The sequence below is a fragment of the Herpailurus yagouaroundi genome, unplaced genomic scaffold (assembly GCF_014898765.1).
Source record: "Herpailurus yagouaroundi ecotype Mexico unplaced genomic scaffold, PumYag 295, whole genome shotgun sequence".
NCBI lineage: Eukaryota > Metazoa > Chordata > Mammalia > Carnivora > Felidae > Herpailurus > Herpailurus yagouaroundi.
The window spans coordinates 3823283-3834558 of record NW_024412512.1 but is presented as its reverse complement, the minus strand read 5'-3'; the positions used below and the strand labels follow the sequence as shown (position 1 = coordinate 3834558).

At 61.0% G+C, this 11276-nt stretch overlaps 1 protein-coding gene and 1 long non-coding RNA gene across 2 annotated transcripts; one reads left to right on the top strand and one right to left on the bottom strand.

Moving 5' to 3' along the window:
• Positions 1-994: 994 nt before the first annotated feature.
• Positions 995-1545, bottom strand: LOC121021309 (uncharacterized). The gene is made up of 2 exons (XR_005786495.1): positions 1374-1545; positions 995-1079 (listed from the first exon to the last, which is right to left on the bottom strand). It is a non-coding gene; the product is annotated as an uncharacterized LOC121021309 (long non-coding RNA).
• Positions 1546-2621: 1076 nt separating this feature from the next.
• ZNRF4 (zinc and ring finger 4) lies at positions 2622-4501 on the top strand. The gene has a single exon (XM_040461884.1). It carries the CDS (start codon positions 3041-3043, stop codon positions 4403-4405), a length of 1365 nt encoding a protein of 454 aa, XP_040317818.1. The 5' UTR covers positions 2622-3040; the 3' UTR covers positions 4406-4501.
• Positions 4502-11276: the final 6775 nt, after the last annotated feature.

Sequence of the window (11276 nt, the reverse complement as noted above, 5' to 3'; positions counted from 1 at the left end):
AGGGAGACCCACACAGAGACAGAGACAGAGACAGAGGGCAGAGTCGGGCAGCGGAGGTACCGACACAGAGACAAAGGAGGAGCAAGACGGGTGAGACAAAAAGAGCCGCCCCCTGGCTGGTGCAGAAACGGAAAGATGGAGAGGGAGGGCATCTGATAAAGGAAGCACCCTGGGCAAGCACGTTGGCGGGGGGCAGCTGGGAGTTCAGCCCAACTGGGTCCTCCAGGAGGTGACGCGGGACGCGCACCCCAGAGCCCTGGCGTCTGAGAAGGCAGAGAGACGGGGTGTTCGGTCCTGGGTCCCCGGCCGCGCCCAGGGGGTGTTCATTTGCTGGCACGTTCCAGGCCACCTGCACGTGAGCCAAGAAGGTTCCAGAAGCCAGAGGAGCCTCCAGAAGGAGGGCCACGCGGCCGAGCCTTTGATCTTGGACTTCGGGTCTCCAGAACTTCGAAAACATTAATCCCCGATGTCCTCGGCCGCCCAGTTTGTGGTACTTTGTCACGGCAGGCCTGAGGGAGCCGAGACGCCCCGTCGTCACCCACCGCGGTCTTTGGCGAATCGCTTTCTCCGTCTTCCCCCCCCCCCCCATCCTCGTCCGTCCGCTCCTTTGTGTACCAAAACGTTCCCTAAATATCGGCTCTCCTGTCGTCTTTCTCTCCAAACTTCGTGAGAGTCACAGAGAGCGCGCATATCTTGCCACGGTGAGATGGGGTTTGCCAAATACAAAGACTCAGAAAACCAGATGAGGTTTTAAAATCCCAGCGGGGACGAGGACCTGTCCCTCAGGGAAATCAGTTGCTCGAATGACGTGAAAGGCGGGGGCACCAAGGGACTTCGGGGAGGAATCCCAGGGGGAAGGGCTTCGGCAGGGGTAACGTCAGTCAGCCCCAAGCACACTCAGGGCTACCGTCCCCTCTGAGTCCCTTCCCTGAGTGTCTGTCCCCTCCGTGGCTTCCCAGCCTCCCTGTCCCTCTCCAGCCAGCAGCCAGAGGCCTCTTGCAGAAACGCAAGTTGCTTTTTATTTCAGGAGCAATCAGTGAATTCGTTCCCATCGCACAAGAGCCAAGCAGTGCAGAAATCTAGAGAGTGGACGTGGAAAAGGCAATGTGGTCCTGCCCTCCCTCTCGGCCTTTCTGTGGCTCCCATCGTGCTCAGTAGCCTTGCCCACCCTCTCCCGTCCTTGGGTCAGACCCTCTTTCCAGACACGCAGCTCTCCCTCCCGCCCTCCCCCCCCCCCCCCCCGGTCCCTCCCTCCCTCTCCTTCTCTCCCTCCCTCTCCCCCACTCTCTCCCTCCTCTCAAGACCTTCTTACTCCCTTCGCATTCCCAGCATGCTGTTCCCTGCCCTCTGACGCCAAGTTCATCCTTACTCACCCTCCATTCTCCACGTGGTGACACCTCGCCTTGTTGGGGACAAGGATTCCTGTCCTAGGGCCGCTGTAACCTGTGCCGCCCCCTGGGGCAGGGCCGGGGGAAGGTCCTCCAAGAGCAGAAACCCGTCCTCTCCCCACGTCGGTGTCGGCAGGGCGGGCTCCTTCCCAGGGCTCACAGGGAGACTCTGTCGCCTGTCCTCCCCCCACCCCACCCGCTTCTGCTGTGGCCACCACGCCACTCCGGTGTCTGCTTCTGTTGCCACATGGCCTTCCGCCCGTGTGTCCCTGTCTCCTCCATTGCCGGCTCAGGGCCGTCCTGGGAGGCATGGGGCCACCGAGAAACCCCACAGAGCAAGTGGCCAGGCGGGCAAAGTGCCACGAGAGGACAGAATGCCTTTCCGGGCACCACAAGCAGCATCTGCAAGGCCCCAGAGGTCAAGGAATCACGATGCAGTCGGAGCGTTGCAAAGCATCGGGCTTAAGAGATTGGCAGGGTCCTGACCACCGTGAGTGGCCGGGGGGCGGCGGGGGGGTGGGGGGACTTGTGGGCCACACAGAGGAGCCTGGACTTCATCTGGAGGGCACTGGGGGGGGCCACCGGGAGACCAGAGGCTGGGATTTTAGACAGATCACTGACTAGAAGGATTTCAAAGCAGAGGCAGGTCAGGGAGAGGGAGAACGTGAGACCCAGAGCCGAGCGCTGATCGTGCTTTGTCTCCTTCACCGCTCACACCGTCCGTCTTACAGGATGTTCCTCATCATTGTGCTCGGTTTCCAGACCTGGAACCGGGGGCCCAGAGAGGTCGAGTGATTTACCTGGTGCCATACAGCTTGTGAACGGCAGAACCGGCCATCCAGACCTGAGCAGGCTAGCCTAGCCCAGGGGGAGGCAGACTCGGGGTGGGGGGTTTGGGGGAGAAGGGGAGGGGAGGCCGGGAGGCTGTCACCCAGGGCTCTGGCGGAGGATGGGGACACAGCTGGGGACCAGGCTGGGGAAGAGGCACCGAGGTGGGAGAGTAAAGCTGGTGCAGGACTGAAGGCGTACCAGGCAGTGGGTCAGGGACCCCCCCCCTTTCCCACCAGCGCCCCCCCCCCCGCCCCTGGCACCCTTCTCCCCCACCCCCTCAATCAAATCTAGTTAAACTCTAAGGACCTATGAACTCAGACCTAAGTCCTGAGAAAGAGCCAGCCCCGGAGAAAGGGCCCTCTAGGCAAAAAGCACAGCCTGTGCAAAGGCCCTGGGGCAGGACCAGGCCTGGCGTGTTGTGGCGCCAGTGAGGGGGCGCCTGTGGCTGGAGCAGAGGGAATAGCGGGGGAGAGGGACGAAGTTGGGAATTTGGGTTTTAAGAACCGACCTCGTGGGGGGAGAGTGTCGTGAACAAGTCTGGGTCCTTCTGGGTATCTGAAAAGGGGGCACCTTCCTGGGTGGGTCTCTGGGAGGCTGGGGAGATGATGCTGTACAGGACGAGTGTGAGTGCCGGGTCCGGGCCACCGGGGCCGCTCTGTGGCACCCCTGAGCCTTACGGGCTCCAGGAACTGAGCGTGCTCTGAACCTCCCACAGGTTTCCTCCGAGCCTGCTCGGGCCACCGGCTCTGAGACCCAGGAGCTCTGTCCCGGCCACAGCCCTAGGCAACCGGGGGCTCCTGGGGACAGGATGTAACAGGACGATGTCACAGAGGCCAGCGGAACCTGGAACCCTGGGGGCCCCTGGCCTCGGTGCCATCCTCCAGCACGGCCTCCCAGGCGGGTCGACTGCTCCTGAGACCGGCCTTCACAGACACGCCCGATGCACGCTGGGTGCCACCGAGGGCAGTTTCTGCCTGGGGCCGCCCGGGGCCCAGCTGCCCCGCTCACCCGCCTCTGAGCACCCCCTCCGAGCTCGCCTCCCTTCCACCCGGGCCACGGGCGCCCTGGGAGGCCCTGGAGATGCCCGCAGGCCTCCCGTCTGCGGTCCCCGGCGGGACCTAGCTGCGCACAGCGGCCGGAGGAGGCGGAGGGGGGGCGGCCATGGGGTGGCGGTCGCCCTGATCCTGCTGGCCCTGCTGGCGCCCTCGGGGGCGGTGGTGCGGGCCGTGCCGGACGGCAACGCCAGCACCCTGGACTTCGCGGACCTGCCGGCCCTGTTCGGGGTGCCCCTGGCCCCCGAGGGCGTGCGGGGCTACCTGACGGAGGCCGAGCCGGCCGACGCGTGCCGCCCCATCGAGGGCCCGCGGCCGGGCAACGGCTCGCTGGGCGCCATCGTGCTGATCCGCCCAAACGACTGCACGTTCGACCTCAAGGCGCTGCACGCTCAGCGGGCCGGCTTCGAGGCGGCCGTGGTGCGCAACGTGCGCTCCGACGAGCTGGTGCGCAAGGCGCCGGGGTTCGAGGAGCCGCGACGCCAGATCGCCATCCCCTCGGTGTTCGTGGGCGAGGCCGCCTCGCGGGACCTGCGGCTCATCGTGCGCTGCGACAGGGCGGGCCACGTCCTCCGGCTGCCCGACTACCCACCGTGCCCCGAGCCGGACCGCCACCCCGTGCCGGCCGCGTCCTGGGTGCTGGGCCGCGCCCTGGCCCTGCTCACGTCTGCCGTCTTCGTCCTGCGACGGCTGTGGTGGGCCTGGCTGGGGGCCCCGGGGCCCCGGGGGCCGGCGGCCCAGACGCAGGCCCGCCGGAAGGCCCGGGTCCGCACCTTCACGCGGAGGAACGACCTGTGTGCCATCTGCCTGGACGACTACGAGGAGGGCGACCGGCTCAAGATCCTGCCCTGTTCCCACACCTATCACTGCAAGTGCATCAACCCCTGGTTCGCCCAGGCCGCCCGCCGCTCCTGCCCCGTGTGCCAGCAGTCGCTGGCCGGCACCGAGGACGGCTCCGACTCCACCGTCGAGAGCTTGGGCGACGAGGACCCCTCGCTGCCCGGCCACCGGCCCCCGCTCTGGGCCGTCCAGGCCCGGCTGCGCTCGCGGAGGCTGCGGCTGCTGGCCCGAGGCAGCTCGCACGGCCGGGCCGAGGCCACTGCGTCCCCGGAGAGGCCCCCAGAGCCGCCGTGAGGCCCCGCGGCCCCTGGCCGACCCAGATCGGGGCAGGGAGGGTGGAAACGCGGAGTGTTTCTAGTCTAGAGAGAATAAAGTGGGTCTGAAAGTGGATTCTCGCCCTGGCTGCTGTGAGACCACTGGCTTCCGGCCCCTCCTGCCGCCCGTGTGGTGGACCCCAGCGGAGCCTGAGGCTGGATCCTGGGGGCGGGGTGGGGGGAGTCGCCGTGCGGTCACCGACGGTGGCCCTGGGACGCCCCGCGCCTCTGGTCCAATCCCGGGCACGTGGGCTGCTGACCCCCGGTTGGCTTATTCGTTACGCATTTCAACGTTCTGTGTGTGTGTGTGTGTGTGTGTGTGTGTGTGTGTGTGTTTTTCAAAATGTTTCAGTCTGTACTGATTTTAGGTTTCCGGAAGAGTGGCAGAAATACTCCAGAGGGTTCCCACATACCCCTCACACCTCTCACGTGGCCCGAGAAAGCACCGTGGGTACGTTATGGTGAACTCACGTCCAGCCTTTATCCGAATTTCCCCACCATTGCAAAATTTCATGGTGGAGAATGTCAAACGCACCCACGTAGAGAGGATGGAATAATGACCCCCCCCCCGTCCTGCCACAAACCCATTACTCAGATTCAGCCAGTGTCTGTCTAGGGCCGCCCTCAACTCCTGCGCCCTTCCACTCACCCCCTCCGTTGTCATTTTGATGCCAATGCCAGATGGGTTTCATCTGGAAGCATGGGGTGCTTCGAAAGCAGCGGCTCTCAGTGGGGGTGGGGATTGGATTGATCCCAGGGTCATGGGATCGAGCCCTGTGTCCAGCTCTGGGCTTAAGGTTCTCTCTCTCTCCCTCTCCCTCTGCCCCTGTCTCCTGCTCGCGCACACTCCCCCTCTAAACTAATAATAATAATAATAAACCCCACGGACTTCAGTATCGTGTTCGAAATAATGATTCCCTAACAGCCTCAGACATCCATCCAGGAGACACACGGAAATGCGGACCCCATGATGTGTGTTTCTTTGGGCTGTCTGGCTCAGAATCTACGTAAAATCTAGAGTCACCGGCGGTCTCCTAGGTCTTTTTTTTTTTTTTTTTTGAAGATTTTATTTTTAAGCGGTCTCTACCCCCCACGTGGGGCTCGAACTCACAATCCCGAGATCGAGTCCCCAGCTCCACCAACAGAGCCTCGGTGCTGTCCTAAGTCTTAACGGACAGCTCCTCCCATTCTCACCGCCCCCCCCCCCCTACTTTTGCGTTGGGGGGTATTCGTTGAAGCCCTATGGGTCATATGTGGTGACGTCTCCAGCCGGGGTTTCGCCAAGCCTGTCCCTGGGGTGCCATTTAGCATGTTTCTCTGTCCCCTGTCTCCCGGGACTTTGCAGCTGGATTCAGAGATCAGCTCAGATGTGGTTTAATTTTCTGGCAAGCAGATAAGGGGCTCCCACACCCCTTGAGAAGGGCTGGGCCATATTAAGGGGCCTTCGGGGCAATGAGTGTGGGACAGTTGTATGGCCCCGTGCCAAGCACGATCAGGAAGGTCAGGGAGGGACCATTCAATCTGACGCTGCTGACACGAATGGTGGGGAGGAGGTGTGTGTGCAGGAAGAGTAGTCCAGGCGGAGGGCACGGCCCATGCAAAGGCCCTGGGGCAGGGCCAGACCTGGCGTGTTGGAGGAGCTGTAGCAAGGAGGCCCGTGTGGCTGGAGCAGGGGGAGCGAGGGGGAGCGAGGGAGGAGGGGAGGGAGGGAGGGGGCGGCTTGTGCAGGATCTTGTAGATTTGGGGAGAGAATTCGGTTTTGACTCTGAGGTGCTGAGTAAGACCGCTGGACCGGTTTTAAGTAGCTCCGAGAAAATCCTGGGCACCACTGCTAGGTCCCCATCTTCCAGACGAGGCAGCCGTGGCCCGGAGAGGCCGAGTGGCTTGCTTGGGGTCATGCGGTGTAGGAGTGATGGTGGGGTCTGGACCCGGCAGTCTGGCCCCCAAAGGCGAACGTGTGTGAGCGGAGTCAGAGGTTTCCCGCGCGACGGACACTTAAGTGTTTTCCGCTCGTGCCTTGCTGTCCGCCCTGCACGACGAAGCTGGGGGCCTCCGAGGCGGTTTGAGGGAAAGGGTCTCTCTTCCTGGATCGAGGAGGGCAAAAAACAGGGTGTTGGCCATGGCGTGCGCGTGCGTGCACAGAGGTGGGCTGAGGCCCTTGCACGGGGTCCCTGGGGAGCCACAGCTCTGTGACAAGGACCTCACACCCGCCCTGCTCCTGGCCCTAAGGCCACAAGCAGAGGCTACACTACTGGCCTCCACTGTGAACTCTCTCTGAGCCTCAGTCTCCCCATCCGTAAAGTGGGGACAGCGGTAGCAACGGCCCCGCGGGGCTCCCCGGGTGTGGACGATGCTAAGCACAGTACCCGGCCCCGCGCGTTCCATCTGTGTGCGGCAGTCGGCCAGGCGACCTGCCCGCAGCCCAGCCGTAATACTGGGTGAGCAGCCATGTGCTGGGGAAACTCGGGCGCTGTGTTAGCCCAAAGGGAGGTGCTCGGCACAACCCAGAGAACGCGGGGGGCTTCCTGGCGGTGGCGTCTTCTAGACTGAGAGCAGAAAGCAGGACTCGGCACCGTGCGAAGGGCAAGTGACCCCGGCAGCCAGTGGCGGGGGCAGAGGCCTGGTCTGGCATCCAGCAGGTGCCTAATAAGCGGACATGGAGTCCCTGCCCCGAATCGGAACCTGCCTCCTCTGAGAAGCGGCCTCGGCTTCGTCCGAGCCTCTTCACTTCCCCCAACAGCCGGGCCTGGGCCCTTCTCCAGACGCCTTCAGGGGGGCCGAGAACTGCCAAGGACCGCCAGCTTAGCGAGGCCAGCCTGCGCCAGCCCCATCGGTCCCGCCTTGGCTGCTGCTCTAAGTAGGCACCAGGAGAGGCCTCCTCCTGCTCGAGCGGACAGGGTTCCATCTGTGTTGTCCGGGGCGACGGGGGGTGGAGTGTGGCCAAATGGGGAAACTGAGGCTCAGAGAGGCTTAAGCGACTTGCCGCGGGGCACACGGCTCAGAAGGGACAAAGCTGGGTTTGGTTTTGAACCGCGGAAGCCCGTCTTTGGAGGCCGTGTGCGTCGCCTCTCTGCCATCCTCGCGGAGAGCGGGTGAAATGAAGGAGTGAACGGTGGCAGGAGGGGCAGACTGACCCGTTTCTCCCAGGCCAGGTTTCTCAGGGCATCCTGCACCCCGGGCCTCTGGCCCAGCGTCTCCTCCCGACCTCCGTTGGCGGGTGCCCATCCGCTCCAGTGTGAGCTGACGACCGCGTGCTGTTTCACCTCCACTACTCCACACCCTCTGCTCCTCGTGATGCAACCAGCAAGAAGCAGATTCCAAGGAACTTACTGCCCCCCTCCCCGCGGCTCCCGGAGGCGACTGCGAAATGGTGGAGGCCGCGAGGAGGCCGAGTGCCAAGACCTCACCCCAGCGGCATCTGGAAGAGGGGTGAGAAGCCTGTGATTCATCACCTGGCCCTCCTTCCTTCCTCTTCCTCTGTCCCCGCCTCTTCTCCACGCCCTGTCCTCTTCCCTGCCCACCCCTCCCAGCCTCCCAGCCGGGGCCCAGGAGGGGAGGACGTTTTTAGGAACAGATGGCTGCCTTCCTCGCCCAGCATTCTGTCAGTTAATTAACGCCGCCTGTAATTAAACTTCCCACAAATTAGCTGTCAGCTACGCTAAAGGGAACCGTCCCTCTCAAATGCCACCTTGACTTGCTGAATTGTGAGCCTTGTCGACAAAATAATTAAAGGCAGAGGGAGGCAACCAAAATTTGGAGCCTTTTCCCCCCCTAATATCTCTATCTGTGTCCACGGCTAAATGCTCCCATCCAGGACTTGGGAACACAACCAGGCTGTGTTCTGAGCTTCCGTGAATTCATGCCTTCCGTCGCGGAAGGAATTTTTACTGAGCCCTTGCTGTGTGGCAGGCACTGTGCTAGTAGCTGGGGACCCAACGGTCACAGAGATAAACCCAAGTCACTGCCGTCTCGAAGCTGACGTCCTTGACATACATTTTTTTTTTTTAATTTTTTTTCAACGTTTATTTATTTTTGGGACAGAGAGAGACAGAGCATGAACGGGGGAGGGGCAGAGAGAGAGGGAGACACAGAATCGGAAACAGGCTCCAGGCTCCGAGCCATCAGCCCAGAGCCCGACGCGGGGCTTGAACTCACGGACAGCGAGATCGTGACCTGGCTAAAGTTGGACGCTTCACCGACTGCGCCACCCAGGCGCCCCTACATACATTTTTTAAAGCAAAGGAAATAAATGGAGACACAAGAGCAGGGGGAAGGATACGCAGGGAGCGGGAAGGACCAGTGCAAAGGCCCTGAGGCAGGACTAGTCACGATGGAGGCTGGACCAGGTGGGGACGGAGGCAGGGGGGGCGGATAAGAAGGCAGATTTAGGATAAATTTTGCAGGCAGAGGCAACAGGATTGGCTGATGTGTGGAGGAGGGGGAGGGTAAGAGAAAAGGAAAAAAGGGGGGATTCAGATCTCCAGCCCAGGAAGCAGAAGAAATGAACACATGATCCACAGAGTTGCCATATTTGCAGAGCAAAGGCTTTTCCCCAAAGAAAAGTCTTCAGCCTCAGATAGGCCAAACGTCAAGGCCAGGGGAGAGTGGTTGGATGGGGTGAGGCCCCCAGCCCCAGCCTCCCCCGGCGGGGGGGTCTCCCTGGCATCGAGGACGGGGCGAACACTGCCCACACCTCTTGGAACATAATGAGGTCCGAACAGCTTAGAGCTGAGCCCCGAGGAGACCCCACAGGCGTCTGGCCACCAGGCAAGGCCCCCCAAACCCTCCTCTGAGCCCAGAGAGCTGGGGCGCGGGATTCTGCAGCCCGTGGGCGTGCCAGAAAAGCAGTGTTGGGCCTCGGGCCTCGGGCCTCGGTGTTCTTGCCTTTCCCGGGATAGTTTGCATCCCCAAAGGACAGCTTTCAGGCCCTTAAATACGGGCTATAGCTGGGATTCCCTGTCCTACATCCCTCACCAGTCCCCCCCCCCCCCCCCCTGCCTCTTTTTTAAAGTTTATTTTGAGAGAGAGAGAGAGACAGGGTGAGCAGGGGAGGGGCAGAGAGAAGCCCAAGCAGGCTCCGTGCTGTCCGCCGGACGTGAGATCACGACCTGAGCCGAATTCAAAAGTAGGATGCTTCACCACCCAGGTGCCCCCTCCCGCCTGTTCATTACCCCTTTCTTCACCTTCAGGTCTTTGCTCGGGTAACACCTCCTCCAGGAAGCCTCCCCGTTACCTCGGCCCGAGTCCCCGGAGCCCTTGCCAGGCCTGTGTTGCCTCCACTGCGGACCTAGTTACCCATGTCGTAACTGCCTGCTATGGTGTCTGCCTTCTTCCCCCCACTGGCCTGTGAACCCAGCGGGGGCGGGGTCCGCTTTGGTCCCTGCGGTGTCCCCACTGCCTGGGACGGTCGGCATGCAAGTATTTAATAGTAACTAATCATAGAGCTTATCGGAAACCCTTGGGACCAGATATGTTTTGGAATTCAGAATGTCCTAGATTTTAGGACAGTGACACCAGACATGTAAGACATCTTGTGTGAGACCCTAAGACCCCCGGTTGGGCCTGGGCGGTCCTCTCGCCGTCCCCATCAAACGTGGCAACATAATGGGAATATTCACAATAAATGAGATAAGGAAAGCTGATTAATAGCTAAGGCTATTAACTTTTTAAAAAATGTTTATTTATTTGAGAGAGAGAGACAGACAGAGCGTGAGCAGAGGAGGGGCAGAGAGAGAGGGAGACAGAATCGGAAGCAGGCTCCAGGCTCTGAGCCGTCAGCACAGAGCCCAACGCGGGGCTCGAACTCACGGACCGCGAGATCGTGACCTGAGCCGAAGTCGGCCGCTTCACCGACCGAGCCACCCAGCGGCCCCAAGACTATTAACTCTTGATGTTCAATGAGTTTTAAACCCATGCTGATGAAAAACCTCTATTGTTAGAGCTTTTTATTATTGTATTTTATTTTATCTTATATTTTATTTTATTCCATTATTTTTTCAAGTAGGCCCCGTGCCCAGCACGGAGCTCAGGGCAGGGCTTGAACTCGCGGCTGTGAGATCAAGACGGGATCTGATATGGAGTCCGACGCTCAACCAACTGAGCCGCCCAGGCAGTCCTATTTCTGGAGCTTTTTCGATGTTGGGATGGTGGGTGAGGGATTGTGGCCAATGTCTATGGAGTGCTGTCACGGGCCCGGGAGCCAGGAGGAGATGCCTGCGGAGGCCCAGAGCACGGGGAGCACAGGGCCTGGTTCACATCCCAGCCCTGCCCGCTTTGGGACTTTGGCCGAGGGCCGGAGACATGGCCTTTGAGTACCTCAGTCTTCCCGCCTGTGAAACGGGGATGATAAAGCGTAACTTCGTTGATATTTAATGTATATAAAGTGCTCGGCCTATCACCTGGCCACAGGAAGTACTCACTCACTATTTGTCAAATCTTAAAAGTAAGCATTAAATAGACCGGAGACCACTCACGAGAATTCACATTAGGGCCGCCCCCCCCCGCGCCCCGCGGGGGGAGAAAGCCGGGCAAAGAGGTTCATTTGGAGACACGCAGAGGGAACTTCAAAACGAAGCACGAAGCGCGGGAAAACAAGAGACGAAGCCAGGTCTCTATTCTTCTCTGGCCCTCGCTTTGCAGATTACACACACAAGTCTCAGGGAGCTTTCTGGGGCGCTTCAGACGCTGTCCATCCGCACAGCGTGTAGATTTGTCAAAACTCACGGAGCTGTCAGATTACCCCTCAGGAAAGGCTCAAAAGCATGAAGCCCCCCCGGGGGCGCCGGGGTGGCTCAGTCGGCTAAGCGTCCGGCTCCTGATTCCCGCTCAGGTCACGATCTCGCGGTTCGTGA